Raw genomic sequence first — 21,583 nt, 5'->3', positions numbered from 1 at the left:
TCTTGGGACGCTTGAAACCGGGAGGGACCGTGGGGAGATTCGGCTGGGCAGTCAGGGCGGAGAGGACCAGGGCGCGGTCCTCGAGCGATAGTTGTTCAAGGGCCTGGAGACAGGCATTGACGGCGGGATCGACCGATGCTACCATGTCAGATCACGGGATCAAGAGGAGATCAAAAGAAAAAGATAGAGAAGGGTTTTATTGATCTTAGCGAGGCTAGGATCTAGAGTCGAGTGTGTCTGGGGTCGAAGGTGATGACCAGAAACATGAGCGGGTGAAGGCGGGCTATTTATCTGTCTGGCGGTCCCGGAGGCGAAGCCTGCCGCAGCGGGGGCGAAGCAGCGGAGGCGGCGGGACAGCAGCCAGGCAGCAACGGCTAACCGGAGAAACATGTGAAAGTCTGACAAATGCTCGGTGGCTGACAAATGCGGGTGACACAGCGTCTGACTAATGCATGGTCGATGACAAATGCAGGGAAAACAGAGCGGCGTGTGCAACATGAGAGCAAGGAAAAAGGAAAGGCGTCACAGGACAAAGGAAAAGGAAAGTGTGCGACGCAAACAGTGACACAAGTGCGACGGTGCAGCTAGGCGGGCAGAGCGATCTGTGACACGCACCGTCGAGAAGTACATCGAGTCCTGCCATACCTGCAAGATGGTCAAGTCACGCACGACCCGAGAGCAAGGATTGCTGCAACCCCTGCCTGTTCCCGACCGCCCCTGGACCAGCATGTCCATGGATCTCATCACGCATCTACCGACGACCAAGTTGGACCACGATGCAATCGCTGTCTTTGTCGACAGGTTCAGCAAGATGGCACACTTTGTGCCGTGCCAGACGACATGCTCCGCGCCTGACCTTGCACTGCTGTTCTTCAAGCATGTGTTCAAGCACCACGGCCTCCCAAAGTCCATCGTCAGTGATCGAGACCCCCGATTCACCTCCTTGTTTTGGACAAGTCTGTTCGACCATCTCGGCACCAAGCTGAACATGTCAACCTCGCACCACCAACAAACGGATGGACAGTCCGAGCGGACGATCCGCACCCTCGAGCAATACCTGAGGACATACGCCTCGACCAGCCAAGACGACTGGGACATACAGCTGAGTCATGCAGAGTTTGCATACAACACCGCCAAGTCGAGCACAACTGGCTTGAGCCCCTTTGAGGCGCTCTACGGATTCCAGCCTGATGTTCCCACCTCCTTGACACTGACCGAGTCCACGGCTGGATTGCCTCCCAAACCAAGTGCCTTTGTCAAAGATCATCAAGTCCGACACAAGATGATCGCCGACGCGCTCACGGATGCGCAACAAGTGATGGCGAAGTACTACGACCGCCGACACCAGGATGTCTCCTTTGAAGTTGGAGACCTTGTCTACCTGGACGCCGACAACATCAAGGTCCCCGAAGCCCAGTCAAAGAAGTTGTTGCCCAAGTACCGAGGACCGTTCAAGATAGCGGCCCGACCCAGTCCCCTCAACTACCTGTTGGACTTGCCACCTGGAAGCAAGCTCCATCCTGTCTTCCATGTGTCCAAGCTGCGTCGCCACACGACCCGCAGTCCAGCACAGTTCCCCGACGCCGACGAAGGTGTCCCGGACGACGCACCACTGGAAGACGACCTCGGACAATACTATACTCAAGAATATGAAGTCGAAAGGATCGTGAGGCACAAGAAAGTGGCTGATGGGTCACTTCGGTTTTATGTCAAGTGGGTTGGTTACCCACACTCGGGCAACACATGGCAAACACTGGAGGACTTGTCCCATGCACCCGAGGAGCTGAGTAAATACGGTAAACACCTCGAGGAGCCCCAAATAAAGAGCACACGCAGGGCTCCTCGCAGGAAGCCTTCTTAAGTGTGGGAGTGTAGGAGATGGTATCTCCGACGCTGTGCTGCGCGTACTGCGCGTACTGCGCGGCGCAGTGGGTCGTGACCTGTGCTGCGCTTTGCGTTTTCACGCACCGCAGGCAGGCCACCGCAGGGTATACCTGCGGGTTGCCCCCGTTCCCCCCGTTTGTCTGGAGTTCGGTTTTATCGTGAATAAACGTAAGTGCTCCCCGAGCTCACCCGTCCGCTAGAGTAGCCTAGCACCGCCCTGTTCTGCCCCGTCCTGTCTTGTCTTGTACCCCCTCCCTCCCCGTCTTGCCCCAACGTCCCAGTAGTGGACGTTACACACCGTGGCGGCCTTCTTGGGAAACCAGTAGTTCCTGCTCAGGAGCTCCAGTGTTTTCTCCCTCCCAAAATGGCCCGCCGTCTTTGGGTCGTGGCTATCCCACAGCACTTCAAGCTGCAGCTCGGTGGTTGGGACATAGAGCAACCCATCTCGGAAGAGGAGTCCATCTCGGAGGCGGAAGGCATGGAATCGGGGTTTGGTCAGGTTTGCGATTACTTCCTGGGCATAGGGGTCAGTCTGTTGAGCTGCCTTGATGTCACAGATCCCTCTGCCCGCTTGGACCATGCATTAGTCAGACGATGTGTTACCCGCATTTGTCAGCCACCGAGCATTTGTCAGATTTTCACATGTTTCTCCGGTTAGCCGTTGCTGCCTGGCTGCTATCCCACCGCCTCCGGTGCTTCGCCCCCGCTGCGGCAGGCTTCGCCTCCGGGACCGCCAGACAGATAAATAGCCCGCCTTCGACCCGGACACACTTGACTCTTGATCCTAACCTCGCTAAGATCAATAAAAGCACCTTCTCTATCTTCTTCTTTTGACTTCCTATTGATTGTGTCATTACACAGTGAGTGTCACAGATCGCTCTGCCCGCCTAGCTGCACCGTCGCACTTGTGTCACTGTTTGCGTCGCACACTTTCCTTTTCCTTTGTCCTGTGACGCCTTTCCTTTTTCCTTGCTCTCATGTTGCACACGCCGCTCTGTTTTCCCTGCATTTGTCATCGACCATGCATTAGTCAGACGCTGTGTCACCCGCATTTGTCAGCCACCGAGCATTTGTCAGACTTTCACATGTTTCTCCGGTTAGCCGTTGCTGCCTGGCTGCTGTCCCGCCGCCTCCGCTGCTTCGCCCCCGCTGCGGCAGGCTTCGCCTCCGGGACCGCCAGACAGATAAATAGCCCGCCTTCACCCGCTCATGTTTCTGGTCATCACCTTCGACCCCAGACACACTCGACTCTAGATCCTAGCCTCGCTAAGATCAATAAAACCCTTCTCTATCTTTTTCTTTTGATCTCCTCTTGATCCCGTGATCTGACATGGTAGCATCGGTCGATCCCGCCGTCAATGCCTGTCTCCAGGCCCTTGAACAACTATCGCTCGAGGACCGCGCCCTGGTCCTCTCCGCCCTGACTGCCCAGCCGAATCTCCCCACGGTCCCTCCCGGTTTCAAGCGTCCCAAGATCCCGCTCCCCGACGCCTTCACTGGCGAGCGTAAGGCTGCTGTCGTTGACGAGTTTGTCTTCTCAATGACCGAGTACATTGCCTTCCACAGTCTCGATGACGCCACCGCTGTCGCCACCGTCGCCATGAACCTCAAGGGCAAGGCCAAGACCTGGTGGCGCCTCTGGTCCCAGGGCAAGCAACTCGACAACCTGACCCCGGCCGCCGTCCTGTCCCTCGTCCGCGACACCTTCCTTCCGTCCACCTCGCTGCGCACCACCGAGGATGAGTTCGAAGCACTGCGCCACACCGGCTCCGTCGAGCAGTTCAACTCTCGCTTCCGCGATCTCCTCCTCGAGCTGCCCCACTTCAGCAACAACCGCCAGAACCTGCAGCGCTACCTCACCAAGCTCAAGCACAGGGTGCGCATCGAAGACGAATGGAAGCTTGACTCCAACACAGCCACCCTCGAAGATGCCATGGCCCTCGCCGAGCGATACGAGTCCATTATGGGTCAATCGCAACCCCTGATGCAGCAGCCCGCTCGCACTCAGTTCCGCGATCAACCCTTCCGCGAGCTCCAGTTCCAGCGACCTCCTCTCTTCCGCGCTCCACCTGGTCAGCCGCAGTTCCGCCCAATGGTCCGTCCTCCTCGTCCCGCCTTCCAGCCGACCCAGCCTCCCGCACGTGACCCCAACGCCATGGACCTCGACAACGTCGACATGCGCCCGATCAAGAAGCTCACCGACCGCGAGAAGGAGTACCTCCGCCGTAACGGAGGCTGCTTCCGCTGCCGCAAGTTCGGCCACATCGCCTCGCAGTGTCCCTTGAACCAGCCCCGCATCAACGCCATCGTCGAGACCGCCGACCAGGCCACCTTCTACGAAGATCAGGGAAACGACGAGGCGGCAACCCCTGGATACTACGACCTCTGAAGGACCCGGCGAGTTGCCGCCATCCGACTCCGACCCCCGACGCTGAACTATTGACTCTCGCCACCGGACCTCACCTGATCAACTCTCTCATCGACGAACCCCACCGCATTGCCGCCAACCACGGCAAGGGACTGCTTGTGATCGACGCCACCCTCAACGGCTCCCCGATCACCGTCCTCATCGACCCTGGTGCGACCAACTCGCACATCTCCGAGACCCTCGCCTCGACCCTCGACCTTCGAACCAAGACCACCGCCAACGCCGTCACGATGCCCAACGGCAAGTCCTTCCCGTCCTCCGTCACCGATCCCGTCGACCTCACCATCCACGACTACCACGCCCGCATCAACCTCTTCACCGCGCCACTCACCTGGGACGTTATCCTCGGCAAGAACTGCCTCGACCAGACCAACCCCGAGATCGACTGGCCCTCCAACCGAATCAAGTTCTCGATCGACGGGAAGCACCACACTTGGACGGCATCGCGACCCGACACCGGAATGCCACTCACGACCCTCGAACTCCGATCCCAGTACCACATGTCGACCCAGCAGATCAACGCACTGGCTTCGACTCCCGGCGCCGTGTATGTTTGTACTCTGAGCAGTGACTTGAATACAGTTGCTGTTGAACCCTACGACCCCGTTGCCCAACTTGCCCGTGTCCTCGAACCACTGACCCCCGAACACCGATCCATCATCGCAAAGTACCGCGATGCCTTCAACGAACTCAAGGAACTCCCGCCTCACCGACCCGGCATCGACATGAACATCCAACTCGACGACTCTGCCAAGCCAACCTGGTCGTCGCTCTACCAAATGTCGGCCGAAGAACTCGCTCGTCTCAAAGACGAACTCGACCGATTGCTCCGGATCGGCCACATCCGCAAGTCCGTCTCGCCCTTCGGCGCACCGATCTTCTGGGTCAAGCAGGGCGACAAGTTCCGACTCGTCTTTGACTTCCGCGCCCTCAACAAGATCACCGTCAAGGACCGCACCGCGCTGCCCAACATGCGCGAGATCATCGACCGCCTGTCCAAGTGCCGTGTCTTCTCCAAGCTCGACTTGCAACGCGGATTCCACCAGATCCGCATTGCCGACGCCGACACCCCCAAGACGGCCTTCAGGACCAAGTACGGCCACTTTGAGTGGCTTGTGATGCCCTTCGGCCTCGCCAACAGTCCCTCCGTGTTCCAAGCCGCGATGAACGACATCTTCCGCGAGTTCATCGACGACTTTGTGTTCGTCTACATCGACGACATCCTGATCGCATCCGAGGACGAGGACCAGCACATCCGCCACATCGAACTGGTCCTCGACAAGATCCACCGACACGGCTTCAAGATCCGACCCGAGAAGTGTTCGTTCTTCAACTCGACCGTCACCTATCTCGGCTTCATCATCGGCGAAGGACGCATCCAAGTGCATCCCTCGCGCATCGACGCCATCAAGAACTACCCGCGACCAACGACCGAACACGAACTCCGCAGCTTCCTCGGCTTGACCAACACCATCATGAGCTTTGTCCCTGGCTACGCTGCCCTCGCCGGTCCACTCTCGACTCTGATCACCACCCGCTCCGCCAACTCGACCAAGTCCGTCGTCTGGGACGACAACGCCATCGCCGCCTTCGAGCAGCTCAAGTTGCTCTCGCCTCAGTCGCTGCACATGGTCAACCCGGACAAGGACATTCACCTCTTCACCGACTGGTCCGAGTCAAGCGCATCGATTGGTGGATGGATCGGGCAGGACATGGACGGATCCGGCACGGTGCGCCCCATCGCTTTCAACTCGCAGAAACTGCACGGATCCGAACTCAACTACTCGCCCTACAACGGCGAGCTGCTGTCGATCACCCGCCACCTCGACAAGTTCAAGAACTACCTCGTCGGCCGCAAAGTCTTCCTCCACACCGACCAGAAGGCGCTCAAGCACATCCTCGACTCCAAGACCCTCAACAAGCGCCAACAGCGAGCCATCGACACGATGCTGGACTTTGACCTCGAGATCCAGTGGATCCCCGGCTCGTGGAACAAGGTCGCCGACGTGCTCTCGCGCACACCGACAGCCATCTCCAAGGCCGTCCAAGTCTCGATCATCAACGCGATTGTCAACCTCGGACCCTCGCCCGACGATCTCTTGGACACCATCCGCACTCAGTACAGCTCCGACCCGATCCTGTCAGCACTGATCTCGGTCCTCCGCGACAACTCGACCGACGGACTCAAGCCGTGGATGAAGGCACAGCTGCACCGCTTCTCACTTCGACACGGGATTCTCTACTTCGACTCGACCCGCATCTGCATCCCCGGCAAGGACCTCCGCATCTCGATCATCAAGGACCACCACGACTCTGTCTGTGCAGCTCACCCCGGCACCAACACGCTCTACAAGGCCATCTCGACACACTACTACTGGCCCGCCATGTCCAAGGACATTGCCGAGTGGGTCTCGCACTGCGACATCTGCCAGCGAGCCAAGATCCGACGACAACAAGCATACGGTCACTTCTCCCGGATCCCTGTGGCCACCCGCAAGATGGACACTGTCGCCCTCGACTTCATCCTCGGACTCCCGCCTGTCACGGACTCACTCTCGGGACGCACCTTCAACTCGATCACGATCTTTGTCGACTCCCTCACCAAGTACGTCGTCCTGGTTCCTGGCAACAAGACCGACTCGGCCGAAGACGTCGCCCGCCAGTACTTCCGCGATGTCTTTGTGCACTTTGGACTCGCCGGCACTTTCATCTCGGATCACGACACACGCTTCCGGTCGGCCTTCTGGACAGGACTTAACACTCTGCTCAAGACCGAACTCCGGATCGCCTTTGCCCACCACCACGAGGCCGCCGGACAAGTCGAACGCTTTGTGGCAACCGTCGCCGAGGCCATCCGCTGTTCGACTCTGGCCCTCGGCTCCCGCTGGATCGATCAAGTGCCATACATCCAGTTCGCGCTCAACTCACACAGCTCAGCTTCGACTGGACATTCGCCCTTCTTCCTGATGCACGGTCAGCATCCTCGCACTCCTGCCAACACCGACATCATCGCCGAGTCCAACCCTGCAGCACAGTCGATCGAGGAGATGCAAGCGACTCTGGACTTGGTCTCGGACAACATCGGCAAGGCCCAGGACCGGGCCCTGTACTACGCCAACCGACATCGACGCGATATCAGCTACGACATTGGCGACCAAGTCCTGATCGACACGACCGCGTATCACTTCAGCACGGACGACGTCACACCCTCCAAGATGCGGATGCCGTACTTGGGACCCTTCAAGATCATCGAGAAGATCGGAACGACTGGATATCGACTTCGACTCCCGAGGACCCTCCGATTTACAACCGAACTCCCCGCTTCCGCCCTCGTCCCCTACAACACACCATCGACCGACCAACTTGTGTTTGATGAACCCGGACCCAACCACAACGACGAATCAGTGTTCGAAGCGATCATTGGACACAGGATCAACCGACGACGTCGACTTCCTGGATATCGACACGAGTTCTTGCTCCGCTGGCAGGGATACGACCCATCTTACGACTCGTGGGCACCACTGGCCGAACTCTTGGATGGAGGACTCGCAGATATCCACGACTTCCTCAGCCGCAACCGCAACCTTCCGGAAATGGACACACTGATCGACCTTTGCCAAGCACAAGTGCAACGCAACTCGGGATCGAAAAATTGATGGTTTGACTTGAGCACAATTTTTCTGGGGGGGATGTCACAGATCGCTCTGCCCGCCTAGCTGCACCGTCGCACTTGTGTCACTGTTTGCGTCGCACACTTTCCTTTTCCTTTGTCCTGTGACGCCTTTCCTTTTTCCTTGCTCTCATGTTGCACACGCCGCTCTGTTTTCCCTGCATTTGTCATCGACCATGCATTAGTCAGACGCTGTGTCACCCGCATTTGTCAGCCACCGAGCATTTGTCAGACTTTCACATGTTTCTCCGGTTAGCCGTTGCTGCCTGGCTGCTGTCCCGCCGCCTCCGCTGCTTCGCCCCCGCTGCGGCAGGCTTCGCCTCCGGGACCGCCAGACAGATAAATAGCCCGCCTTCACCCGCTCATGTTTCTGGTCATCACCTTCGACCCCAGACACACTCGACTCTAGATCCTAGCCTCGCTAAGATCAATAAAACCCTTCTCTATCTTTTTCTTTTGATCTCCTCTTGATCCCGTGATCTGACAGTGAGGGTGAACTAGGATTGAGGAGATGGTTGTGGCATCGGACTGCTGTCATTGATGCCGCGCCGGCTCGTATCGCAAACTTGAAACAGGTGTTCTCCTCTGTTGTTGTGTGGGTGCGTTCCTCACGAACTCGCGTCCACCGGAACGGATGTCCTTGCACAATGGCGGATCCGCTGGGTATGCGCCGTACAAAATGTTCACCAGACCCCCGATGTTGTGCTCTAACGTTCTGGGTCTGCACCCTAACTCAATCTTGGGATCGTACAATATGGATTGAGGACATTTTGTCAACCTCCTCGCTTTTGTGTTTATTCCGGCCCTCGGACCCCTTGGCAATCGGTCCAGTTCGCCACAATTTCTCTACATCCTTCAAACTTGTTCTCACCGGTTGCCATTCCTTTTCATTCTCTCCCTGATAGTCAGTCTCCTGATTTGTATTGTACCTCTAGATATTTGCTCCGAGACGTGTCTCAGAGTCGACACTGTGGAGAGTACAAGCAAGCCTGAAATATCATTTTAACTGCTCTGCATTTTACTTTGCTTTTTCCAAGCTCTCTTTCATGATCCCATTGATTCGGACGTTACACCACGGAACTCACTCAAGTTCATAGTTACTTCAATATGACTATTCGCCTTTTCTCTCTCGATTTTGGCACTGTTTCGTTATCTGATATTCATTTCCTGCATTCATCAAGTCATTGCATCGTTCACTTCTATCCCTTACCTTGATCCTGGTATTTTTTCTCATGAGCGTGCTCCACGGCATAACCAACCTGTAGCGTTTAGTGGACTCTCGAATTCCATGGGCTCGAACTCTTGTCCCATCAGAAACGTGTTCGCTCCCAAGTCCGGATTGGATATTTGGTATGCTGAGGTCTGATTGCTTGTTTCTGTCCTCTTCAACTGCGTTCATCATGTCTATCTTCTCTGTTGCATTCCCCCATTTTCTCTCCTTTGTCAACTCGGTTCTAGTTTCGTCATTTGTGGTGATCTCCACCTCAGCACCACCTTCGTCACCGTATTGTCTCTCTCGTGACACTCGCCTGGAGACCAGAAAGGGTGGGCGACTCACCTGATTCATTTCTTTATTTCTTCCCTTATCCTCAAAACATAAAACATATAAATCATTCCTGAAACATGACCGGATGGATGCCATCATTTCTTTATCTTAATCGCAGCCAATTGCCGCTCTTGCTCATCACAATAGACAGTCTCATTCGATTCGCTTCATTTTTTCGATTTGCCGCATACAAATTGTTTGATGTTCACTCAATTCCTCTATGTACGCTTTGTACGCTTGTCTTCTCGCCAAACACAACTTTGGCAATCGATTCCTCTCCTGGTCATAAATCCATGTTAGAGTTGGGACTATACTCCACCGTAGCGCTTTCATGTTCAAATCGTGTTTCTATATACCTGATTGCTCTTTGTCGCATCAAATCCGTCGATTTTGACTATCCCATGCGATACCGTCGCTGCTTCAAGCGTCGAGAGTAAGTTCTGAAATCCATCGGCCTCGTTATCCTGCTTCCCCTTCAGTATACCGAAGATTTGACATTCAATCGTTAATCCTTCCGGCTGAATCTTGAATGTGAAAGTGGCTCCATCTTCTTCAATTCCACGGACGGACGAAACTCTGTACTGGAGGATGGTGACTGATTCATCATGGAGTGATGTCAACAATATCATAGCGGTTGTTTGGATTGAAGCTTGGTAGATTGTGCATTTTGTTGGCCCAAGCACGACCCAGTCGCTTCGTTTTTGAGGCTCCCCCGATATTATGAATGTTTCTTCAAACGCCACCGCAACCTGGACTGGCCACTCGACACTCCTCAATTCATGAAAGGGATGTTCTCCTGCCAGCCTAGCGATTTGATCATATGCTCGCCGTGAGGCTCTTCGAATAGACTCTTTGACATTGTATTCGAGACACTCATGGAATTCCTTCGCCTGTGCTTCTTGACGGAATCTCATCGAGTACTTATTTCGTCTATGGGTTCCCGGGAGCTGAATGTTGGGAATATCGCCAATCAGTTGGATACCATTCCATAAATATCCTTTCACATTTCGCAAGCTTACTCGTATATGCCACTTACATCGCATTTGAGCTGGATTTTGTTTCCATCCTTCTCCATTTGCATGCTTGGAATGATCGGAGCAAGTACCACGGAGCGACCGGTTTTCTCGGCGCTCAGGTACAGGTATCGAAACTGATCAGGCCCATCCAGAATTCGAGTTTCGCAACGGGGAAGATCAAGCCACTCTCTCTCTGCAGGATCCCATCGATGTGGCTTGCAAGTTTCGTAGAAGTGAATTCGATTTGGCTTTGACACCACGGCTCGTTTCGGTGTCATATTTGAATTTGGCTTCGCCATGACACTGCCGAAAATTGGAGGAGTAACACCGTCCTGCCGATCATGCCGGGTGAGTTTTAATTCTGCGTCCGCCATGACAACAGAGGCACCCGAGCTTACCATGCTGATCAAGACTTCATCCCAATCGATTTTTTGTTTCGTTTCTGGAGCTCCGTCCAAGCTGCCATAGCTCTTCAGCGGATCGTCTTTCATGACACCCTGCAGCCTCGCGAAGTTTCTGAAAAATCTGAGGCCGTCGTCTCTGTGCATTTGATTCATCTGTAGCAGCAGTATTCTACCAGGGAGGGTCACTTCAATCAAGTTTTCTGCATTATGTAATATATGGTATCAGTCTTTGCTTACAAGCCTATCACGGCCTCATGAGGGATGCACAATACTGACGGATGGAGGAATGTGGATGTGACCGCAACTGAAGTGCTGAGCATGGCAGGTATTGGGTTGTGCTCAGTCCGTTCGAGCTTTCTCTGGCTATCAATGCAGTTTGGGTGTAATCAAATAAGAATATCATCCACTTTTGCTCTGTAAGATCACGCTCGGTGATGTGTTGTGTCTTTTCCCATCTGACTTCGAGAAATTGCATTTCATCCAAATAGACAGGACAGATTGCCTTTCCAAGACCGATTGGAAGTGCCGGCTTGTTCAGAGGAACCAAAATCTGCATTGAAAGGCAACAGTATCAATCCGAGTACTTCCGGTTGATCACTCCACATTGGCAGGGGGCACCGCCTTCGAGTCAAACAAGGCCATAACACTGTGCTCCGATTGTGCTTCATTGTGTTTCTTACCCAGTCTTCATCACAAACCCGCTCCTCTATTTTGCAGTTCAGCTCAAATGTTTCCACACTGAGTTCGAGCATATTCATGATTTGTATCACCAAATGATCCGTACGCTGGAGCAGGTTGCACGGTGGCGTTTGATATCTGCTAATTTTATGGAGATAGTAGCGGTGCCAGACCGGCCTCTCGAGGATGCACTTGTATTCGGTCGCCAATATCTGTAAATGCATGTTGGTTAGGACCAGATTCAAAATCAATCGACTTCTTTTCCTGCACTCATGGCATTCCACACATACTTGCTCCTTCATGAGAGTGCCCATATCGTGATAGCCTGGGCACGACTCCATATTTCTCAGCGCCTGCATGAATTCCTCGTAGTATGACCTCGATTGCTGTGGATTGCAGATTTCAGATTGCTATTCGCCGCGATTGATTCCTCAAGCCCCTTGTGCCCGTTCGAGTCTCTCCTTTGCACCCCACCAACCACATTGCTGAACACCCTGCTTCGACGCGTCGGCGACCTTTCGCCCTTCCGTTCACTTCGCGATGATTGACTTACCATAATCTCCTCAAAGGCGATGGCCAGCAGATCGCTTTTCGTCTAAATTGAATATCTGGTTGTCAGTAGCGTGCAACGCGATATTGCATCCACGCCTCCACGAGAAAGGGCATTGCCTCCTTCAAAATGCACTTCCTTGACTTTCGCCCGGTCGCGTATTTGGCATGGAGTGTACCTGTGAGACCTTCGACGACATGGATTGCACACTCTGCATGATCATCCTGTCTAGCGCTTCCCAGAGGTATTTCGACATCAGTGGGATGGCTCCGACCTGTTATCGACCACAAATATTAGTTCCATCAGCGCCGAGGCGGAATCGGCACTTTCTCTGGACTCGGTATTCTACCTTCTTCAGTACTTGACTTGCGCGCTCTGGAAACGCCCTTTCATATTCGATGAGCTCTTGAGTCAGTCGCTGTAGTGCGCCTTGTCTTTTGGACTTGAATATTCGAAGCATGGCTGGCAAATCGTGAGAGCGATGGGGTTGAGAAGACTCTCGCAATTGAGGAATGTAAACAACGCCAAGGGCTCGGGCTCTCCCTTTCGCCAAGGCAGGGCGGTTAAACGTTTGTCTCTTTTGGCGCCATAGCTATGGGGCTTGCCAAAAATGGCGGGAAATTACTGTTTGGTATCAGAGGGGCTTTCATCACTGGGCTAGGCGCTCCACCACCCGAGGTATCCTCCGGTCCCAGCTCGCTTCTGGCTATCGGCTGAGCTCGGACTTGTTTGTATCAGCGTACTGGCAATCCCTGCGCATACTCTCGCGACCATGGAAGATCTCTGTCGAAAGCAAAAAGATGAGCTGAAGATCACTCATGAGGTTGCCACTTTGCCCAGAACTGGCTTTACGTTCAAAATAGTGCCGATCCCATCGAACTTTGCCTTTGCCCATGGACCTGACGCCCTCGTGCCTGTGTAGGAATACCTCAAGATTGAGAAGGCTTTCAAGAATCCAGAGTTCCGGAAGATGTTTGGCGAATACTGCCAGGAACTTCAGGACCCCAAAGTGCGCGAGGTACTTGAGTGTGTCCCTATTGCACGTCTCTGGTTGAGTGATACGGATGCGGGAACGCTAAGCATCTTTCATTTGCGTCCAGCTCTATGAGGCTGAGCTCACCGCTCTTGAGGCCGAGCGAGGAAACAATATTCGGTTTGTGAAACCAATTCCTCAGCTTGTCTTGAAGACGCGATTTACCCGAGATCCCCCCGACTCCTTCGTGTTTGCTTTCGCAAAGGTGAACACGAAGGTATTCATCAACATATGTACCAGCACGGAAATCCAGCCAGCGACCGAGCGGTCCGATTCCAAGGGGCGGGGACAGAATTGGTCCATTCCGTATTCATTGGCCGCGCCCAAGGAAGATTGTTGCCGAGGTGAGACGATTGGTTATGTAGCACTATTGCAGCAAAGGCGTTTGCCATCTGCCAACACCATCGGGTCATTGGAGCTCTAATCAGAGAGTTTCTATTGCAGACAACACAAGATGCGTGGTTTTCGATGCTGTTTTCCATCCAGTCACGATGGAAATCGGTCAAAACAATCCACGCTTTCAAAAAATGCTCATGGGCACGGCCGTCGAAGGCATCCAGCGGCAGTTTGATGTTTTGCTTGGCTCAGGTGATTACATTTCAATTCAACTGATGGTTGGTGGCTCGGATATCTGCATCGTATGGATCAAAACTTACCCAGTTGATCTCTTGCCATACAGAGGCAACATGGACATTTCCCAAGATGAAATCCAAGGGTGTCCCGACACAGACTATCATTCGTGGGGCTGCGCCAATCAGTGACCCAATCAACGAAAAGGACACCTTCTTCCATGAGCTTCAGAATTCATCCAAGCCTCTGCCAGCTCCTGCACTTTCTAAGCACCGAAGCGTCGTCCACAATGAGAGACCGCCCAATTCTGCTAGTACATCGACCAGCGACGACTCTGCAACGGCTCAGGTCCTGGATACTTTGGCAAGCCAGGGAATTGAAACGCCTTCCTATACGCTGGTGCATCGTGGCGCCATTGACTACTCTCACTTCACTTCGCAGAAAGTCCGTGATCTACCCACACGACCAGAGTATCTCGTCCTAAAAGTCGAACTCCCCAGAATGGTATGGATTTCATCATATGGATATCATCTTATGGATTTCATCTGGTAGCTCAACGACGCCTCGAGCAATCCGAAACGGTTACTGTATGGGCCGATAGCGCGGGAGACATTGCCTGGCTGTGGCGCACTATTGACTCGACCATCAACAAACAGGAAACAGTCCAAGAAGCTGAGCTCGATGTGACAGCGAGGCAGGTTACCCTTAGTGTACCTTCGAAATACCGTCTCAGTGTCGATCTTTCGTTTGAAGTGGATCAAGATAATGGCAGCGCCAAGTTCATCAAGAAAACGCGCTGTCTAGAATTAGTTCTGCCCGTGATGAAGCCAGAGCACCCTCTGCAGGTCAGAGATCGACACCCGCCCAGAGCTTACGATCGATATTTCCGTCACCGACCCAAGTGTGGACCATATCATAACATACATATCCGTATTCAATCGCTGTGCGCAACGTCCGAATGGAATTCCAATCATCAACCCAAAGGCATCGACATCAGCCATGGATCCGCACACTGATCGGCCTCCAAGTCCCCAGCATCATTCCATGACCGAGCTGAATTCCAGCGCACAACCAGGACATGATGCCCGCTCCAATTTTTCCGTTGGCACACCCGCAGATCCGCCGACTTCCACTGTGAAGGACACAGGCTCTATCGACGCAGAGAGAGAACCAAACGGCGCTATTCATTGTGAGATCACGCAGGATCGCCCAGAGGCTACCCCAGCAGCGGATCATGCCTGCTCATCACCAAACCAAACAGTGCAAGAATGTACTCGCGAATGCCAGGCCTGCGCCAACCCGGACACCTGTGAGCCCGGCCAGAGGATCTCTACGACGGACAAGCTGCTGACTAGAGAATCGATTGTTGCTGGGACTGAGACACCCAACAGTGACTGGGATGTCCTCGATTGCGAGACCATCACTGCATCCCAGCAAGAGATGGCCGTCACTGGGTCCGCACGCCGCCCGGCCAACTTTCGTCTTGAACAAGATCCGGAACGTTTCCGCTTGATCGTCTCTCCGTTGTCGGTGATTCAGGAAGCAGACGTGGTACAACGTGTCTGCAAACATGCTGTAAGTCTGTATTCTTGCTTGAAACAAACCATGGCTGGTGAAACATACACACTTGCCCAGCATGGCGAGGAGTCGGCCACCCTGGAGCACTACCCTGGACGCATCGTTGCTTTGGAGTGATTCCATTGGATCCGTGGAGACTCTTACCCGACTCCATGATTCAGATCCAGCTCACTTGGGGCATCGAGCAGATTTTCGTCAAGTTTCCCGATCATGCCATCCGAGAAGACTCGTTCGTCCTGATCCTTGGCCCGAACCAAGTTATAGCCATCGCCAAAAAAGAGGCCCGCGGAATGTGGGACCATGTCATTTTGGTGGATGTGGATGGCATCAACAAAGTTTGCCCTTTCGACACCGAGACAACCACGGACAAGTCTCGAGAGGTATTTGACATCGCTGTCTGCCTCGCGACCTATAGAATGCCATTAGTATTCCGTAGCCAACTGTATATTATGTCACTTTGCAGACCGAGTCCAAGAAATGTGCATCAGACAAGGCCCAGGCTGGTCTCGAGGCTGACACCGAGCCTGAGGACGGCCCGGAAGAGCGTGCCCAACTGGAGCAAAATCTCGCAAGTCTCGAGCTCCAATGTCAGCTTCTCTATGATCTCGATGACTAGGAGCACACTCTCCCGGTCTGAGGCGCGGCATCACATTGGATCAATCTTATCGATCCCAACAGGAAGATGAGTTCCTCTCGGGGAGTGAGGGTTATCCTGCATGGACACCAAAACGTATCATTATATCACCAAACCGTAGATTGCGCGGTGCTAGTTTGTTTGAAGGCCGGCAACCCTGCTCGCAAGCGCTGAGTGACATCAGCGTCCGCATCAAGCGGAGGCACACAGCCGATTCTGTGAACGCTGGCGGCTGGCTCACCAAGGCACCTGCATATATTTGTGCACATTGTCCACCAGCACGGCCTTTCGCGATCCTGGTCGATGGATGGTGCTCTTGTACATGCTTACTGAACAAATATATTCATGATTCCGAAAAGGATAAAACGGCGATGGGTTATTTCATCAATACGATGTCCCATTTCGTTTCATGGTCGCTACAACGCGATCATACGCTCCCAATGACCGGGATTCTTGTCTGTATTTTCCAAACATCGTCAATGCCCAGTCGTCTTAAGCAGACTCGGTAGGAGGAGCTTGAAGGTCGTATCGACATGGGACAGGGTGGACGATCAAACTGTCAGTACAGCACATGACGAGCATCCAGAGAGTATACAGGCAAGATCCAGAGAGCACCCACCGGCACTAACGTCGATCTCCGGCGAGCAGTCCAGTCCCACACTAGCAACACACCACCCCTGAAAGTAGACGCAGCAGCAGCAGCAGCAGCAGCAAAGCCGATCCAACCCAAGTGCAGCCGTTTGATTGGCAGTTGTTGCTGGAGATAGCCTAACGAATCGAACGCGAATGCTTACCCTCTTCGTCTTCAGGCAAGTCGTCATCCGAGTCGTCGCCGCCCATGCCGCCGAGGCCGCCCATTCCACCAAGGCCACCCATGCCGCCGAGGCCACCCATACCGCCGAGGCCACCCATACCGCCCATCTTTGAAAAGTCCATGCCATTAAAGTCGCCCAGCTGGCTCATGTCCATGTCAAAGTTGGGCTTGCCAGTGTCTTCCTCTTCGTCGTCATCCTCATCCTTCCATCGGGCAAAATCAGTCTTGAGAAAGTGCGGCTTGCCAGAAGCCTTGAGCAAGCGTGGCCAATAAGCCTCGTTCTTGTCCTTCTTGGAGAGCACGAAGAAGGCCTGACGGGCGGTGACGTGCTTTTTGGAGGCCTGATGAAAGAAGGTAATATATGGTTATGGTTCCGGAGGAGACAAGTCTGCGTTCAACCAAACCAAGGCAGCCTCGTTGATCGGCGGTCTGCGTGGCTCGGCTTTGAGGCTAGCAACCCGCCAGTCAGCTGGAGTGACCCGATCACCACAAGAGTGCCCCGTAGCCTGCGATCGGCTCTGATCGGCTCTGATCGGCTCTGATCGGCTCTGATCGGCTCTGATCGGCCCTGATCGGCTTTGGCTTGTCCATGAGCGCACCCGATCGCACCCGATCGCACCCGATCGCCTCGCGGATGGAATACACAAGCACGGAGCAGAGAGCCAAGAAAGTGTAAGCGGTGGACGGATCATTGCAGACGCACCTGAGGATCGATCTCCTTCAGAAACTCCAGGGTGACTTCGTAGCGCTTGCCATCGACAGTGTCGGAGGAGAACTTGAGGTGGGAGGAAGAAAAGTCGATGGAGGGGTTGACAAGATCGGAGACCGAGATGGTAACGAAGAGCTCGTCCGGTCGTTGAGCCCAGAGAACCTCGGGAGTGAGAATAGTGTTGGAGGCCATCATGGTGCGAGCTTGTGCAGTGGGGGCGCTTGGGCGAGCAGGGCAGGAGTGCAGATCCAAGATGGTGGGCGGATGGAGATCGATCGGGCCGTTTTTTCAGGACGGGCTGGGCAAGGGGCAAGACGCGGCGAGACGCAGCGAGACGCAGCGAGATGCGGCGAGATGCGGCGAGAGAGCCCGAGAGCCCGCGGTGGGCTGAGCGGCCTTCCATGGCGTTCTGTGGCGGTGCATCTTGCGCCTTGCCGATCTTGCGCCTTGCCGATCGTGCGCCTTGCCGATCGTGCGCCTTGCCGATCTCATATTCGCGGTTGTTCGCTTGCACCATCGCCCTGGTCAACCTTGCCATCGAACTCGACCTTGGCCGTCGGCTCTCGTCCCGCCCCTTACTCACCCCCTCCGCCATGGGCTTCGTCTCTGAACAGCTCCAGGCGCGGCTCGCCAGGATTGACTCACAGTTGGCCACGTCGTCTTCCTCGTTCCAGCTTCTCTTGCTCGACTCGCCCGAGCTCCAGGAATCCGTCTCGAAGCAAGTCACCCACTCACTCTTCCGCCATGTCCACAGCCCGGCGTTCTCGCTGGTGTCATCAGATGGTACCTCTCCGGCCGCGTTTGCCTTAGACCCTTTCTACCCATCCACCGACAACGTCACCAGTCAAGGACGTAGCGGCCACTCGGACTCACATATCCCCTCGATCGATACCATCGAAAGCACCATCCACCAATGTCGTCAGTTGCTCTATGCAGAGGAAACGGGTAAGTCCAGCCGTGGTCCAAGATGACTTCAAGAGCCAGCCAGATTTTGTCAGATATATCTTTATCTGTCCAGCTTGTCGTGAGCTGCATGCACCCGAGCGACCTTGGGCTGCGATATCAGCCGGAAAACCGCCACGGCCTCTGCTTCTGACATTTACATCATTGCTGTTTCACCCGTGGGGCCCCACCTGTGGCATCATACAGCGACCTCTGTTTCCGAGGTTCCTCCAGCAAAGCCTGACGAAACTGCGAGCACGCTGGAGATATTGCTTCTTGCCAAAGCTGCTTTGGTGATCCACGCGCACCTTGTCGAGAAGATCCTCGCTCAATCGACCTCGATCGTCCCAAGCATGGGTCATTGGCTGGATGTCGAGGGCTCGAATTTTTCCATTGGCCTCTATCTCGTACAAACGCTTCCTGAACGGCTCTTCCGACTCGTGGCTTCGGCCTGGGCAAAACATCAGCGGCCCTCGCTTGCACAGCTCTTCACTTCCCTGACATCGCTGCCGTTGTCGCTCTCGCTCTTTTCGGATACGACCATCTCGGCAGCTTCACATCTGTCGCTTTCAAAGTCCAGTCGCAATTTCAAGTCGTTCCTATCCTCGAGCACTATTGGCCTAAAGAACTATATGCTCTTTGCGCCGTCGCTGCTGCAGCTGACTCGCACAGAGATATCGAAGAAAAGACTTGCTCTCTGGCGGGCACACGAAGTTCAGGCTGCGTACCTGGGCCTGTTGACCAATCGTGGACTCAACTTGAACGAGCTTAGCCAAGTCCGTGTGGATGCTTCCGACAAGACCTTTATCCTTCAACTCAAGTCGCACGTCAATTGGAGTTTGGGCCTCATGCAGAGCATCATGGACAAAACGCAAAAGCTAGACCACGACGATGATATGGAGGCTATCCTGATGGATCTTGATGGTATGGGAAGCTCCAAATGATCTCTGCCGTGCCAAAGAGATGTGCGTGACCCTCCGATGTTGTAGCCTGGGATAAGCTTGGGTGAAAGTCCGCAGAATCATTGTTGTCAGGCGCGCGCTGTCTACTAAGCAATCAATCTCACCGCGCCTTGTGGATCCACGGTCTCTCCAGTTGTTGTAGAGGTGGAAGAAGGTACCGACTTTTCCACCAAAATCATATATGATCGAGCGCTCGCTGCAATCTCTTCGCTCAAGACTTTGGAGGGCCACTATGCGCACCTCGGGCGGAGCCATGGCCGCCCATCGTTTGTCACGCGTTGGTGGCTGCCGGCTTCCCTCGGTGCCTTTGCCGCATGGAAGCTGTCCAAGGTCCTGACCGGCCAAGTGATCAGCGACTACATCACCGAGATTGGGCTCACAGTCCACTCCTTTGCGTCCGAGTGGATTTATAAGCCTCTTCGTGATATTTGGATGACGATTCGCCACCAAGAGGCACAGCTCGCCCTTCTCGGAGCAGAGTCATTGAACTCGGACATTGAGGTGGGTGAACGAAGAGAGTATCGTGGTTGTAATGACTCTTTACTTGCTTGACTGGTGCGGACGTTTTTGATGGAAGCGAGCAGAACCGTGCCGGGGGGGGGTCTCGGTTCTCGGCCAATGTCTGATGGCTGTTCTGCACACTTGGATTGCGCATGGTGCCAGTCGCTAGAGCGAATGGTTGTCGACTTTGCCAAAGACCATGGCGTCGCATCGACCTCCGAACTTCAAGACATTATTGGAAGGGCTAGAGTCGGGGACGTGACGGTTGTGCTCCGGCGATATGAAGAAGAGCTCAAACAGCCCCTCCGAAACGTGGTGTTTGGTAAGATATCGAGCCGTGACCTTGAGCTCGATTCGACCTGATCCAGTGCACCGGAGCCTCGCATGGCAACATCGCCATGCTCAAGCTGCGTTTTGGTGCATCTTTGAACTTTTCGTGGATTTTTTCAAATGCCTAATCGCGAATGGGATCGCCCGCGAGAGCTCACTTCGCTGACCGTATCTACAGGCGACTTGATCCGCACCTTGCTCATTCAGGTGCAAAAGACAAAAGTCGACGGCGAAGTTGCAATGACGGCGCTGGACAAGCTGCTCAAGGCGAACGAGCTCAACTTTGCCTTCTTGGCAACGGTTCCATCGCTTCTGCTCGTTTATAGCGTCGGATATCAGCTCCAGCAGCTGTGGGGAAGCCGCATGGGAATCGGGCGCACCAACGCCTATCAATCCATCCGCCATAGTCTCAGGTAACGCCAGACATGACCTCGTCCAAGCGGCCCCACAGCCACGGGCTCAGGTCCGCTCCTTGAACCAAAGCTGGCATCTTGACGCAACGCGAGCGGTGTGTGCCTGGCCAAGTGGATGATGAAGAGGCGAATGGAATGGTGGGCCGATGAAAGTAATGGCGAAAGTAATGGCGAAAGGAATGGCGAAGGGATGAGTGGCCTAGTCTGTTTGTTTGACGACCTCTGAGGGAAACTCGCTTCTCCGCGGGTGACGCATCCGGCAATCGTGTGTCCGATTTTGTCAACTGACCAATTTCCACTGGCCGCGCAACGCATGCACTGTCATGCGCTATCACATTGGCAAACCGGCTGCTCGATTCGCACAAAAGAACAATCGAGCGTATTCTGAATTTAGCGAGCTCGCCCAAGGAACTGAGCTTGACGGATGATGAAACCACCGATATCCCGGCCTCCCGTCTCTACCTGCCCTACCGCGAGCAGGGCCTGGTGCTGATGGAGGTACATCGCTTGCGCCAGAACACCAGCTTCATCCCGACAAAGGGCCAGTATCGGACCATGTTCATGCAGGATTTGCGCGAGCTTGAAAGCATGGACCTAGCTGTTTCGCAGCGGCTCGGCACCATCAACCGGATGTGGAGAACCTATCCGTTCTGGAGACAAACCCTTTAATGCTGCTCACACGCGCGCCCAGAAGCGCATGCTTGTTCCGGTCTTCACAAACCCAAATGGACACCTTGGCTGTGAGATCGCCGACCATTGGATCTCAGGATGCGAATATACATGCCCGTCCGTCATTCACAAAGCCGATCTTTCCCGTGGAGATCGAGCAAAGTATATGCCTGCCCCCATCCCCTGGATCCCTGTGGTGTTTTGAGTGGTCCACTGCCAGCGGCGGGGTGACCCGCACTGCCAATCGATGTT

The 21,583-nt window shown here is 54.4% G+C and overlaps 4 protein-coding genes across 4 annotated transcripts; 2 read left to right on the top strand and 2 right to left on the bottom strand.

The window, feature by feature from the left end:
* Positions 1-10,300: 10,300 nt before the first annotated feature.
* Positions 10,301-12,432, bottom strand: BJ171DRAFT_472172 (uncharacterized protein; the record flags this gene model as incomplete). Its single annotated transcript, XM_053108643.1, has 8 exons — positions 10,301-10,378; positions 10,565-10,678; positions 10,943-11,117; positions 11,186-11,307; positions 11,629-11,838; positions 11,917-12,012; positions 12,180-12,221; positions 12,355-12,432. 8 exons carry the CDS (start codon positions 12,430-12,432, stop codon positions 10,301-10,303), a joined length of 915 nt encoding a protein of 304 aa, XP_052969944.1.
* Positions 12,433-12,948: 516 nt separating this feature from the next.
* On the top strand, positions 12,949-16,296 carry BJ171DRAFT_565619 (pre-RNA processing PIH1/Nop17-domain-containing protein; the record flags this gene model as incomplete). The annotated part of the gene is made up of 9 exons (XM_053113358.1): positions 12,949-13,038; positions 13,099-13,194; positions 13,277-13,553; positions 13,654-13,797; positions 13,889-14,283; positions 14,436-14,624; positions 14,764-15,341; positions 15,502-15,737; positions 15,821-16,296. The coding sequence occupies 9 exons, from the start codon at positions 12,949-12,951 to the stop codon at positions 15,871-15,873; spliced, it is 2,058 nt and encodes a 685-aa protein (XP_052969943.1). The 3' UTR covers positions 15,874-16,296.
* Positions 16,297-17,785, bottom strand: BJ171DRAFT_491724 (HSP20-like chaperone). Its single transcript, XM_053109769.1, has 3 exons — positions 17,509-17,785; positions 16,786-17,146; positions 16,297-16,506 (listed from the first exon to the last, which is right to left on the bottom strand). Exons 1-3 carry the CDS (start codon positions 17,707-17,709, stop codon positions 16,484-16,486), a joined length of 585 nt encoding a protein of 194 aa, XP_052969942.1. The 5' UTR covers positions 17,710-17,785; the 3' UTR covers positions 16,297-16,483.
* A 248-nt stretch (positions 17,786-18,033) lies between these two features.
* BJ171DRAFT_491723 (ATP synthase regulation protein NCA2-domain-containing protein) lies at positions 18,034-21,464 on the top strand. Its single transcript, XM_053109768.1, has 6 exons — positions 18,034-18,459; positions 18,664-19,380; positions 19,552-19,919; positions 20,082-20,241; positions 20,428-20,662; positions 21,031-21,464. The coding sequence occupies exons 1-6, from the start codon at positions 18,108-18,110 to the stop codon at positions 21,329-21,331; spliced, it is 2,133 nt and encodes a 710-aa protein (XP_052969941.1). The 5' UTR covers positions 18,034-18,107; the 3' UTR covers positions 21,332-21,464.
* The last annotated feature ends 119 nt before the right edge of the window (positions 21,465-21,583 follow it).

Source organism: Polychytrium aggregatum (genome assembly GCF_025602895.1).
Source record: "Polychytrium aggregatum strain JEL109 chromosome Unknown BJ171scaffold_6, whole genome shotgun sequence".
Lineage (NCBI taxonomy): Eukaryota > Fungi > Chytridiomycota > Chytridiomycetes > Polychytriales > Polychytrium > Polychytrium aggregatum.
Note: the sequence above shows the minus strand (reverse complement) of the source record. Positions and strands in the feature narration are given on the sequence as shown.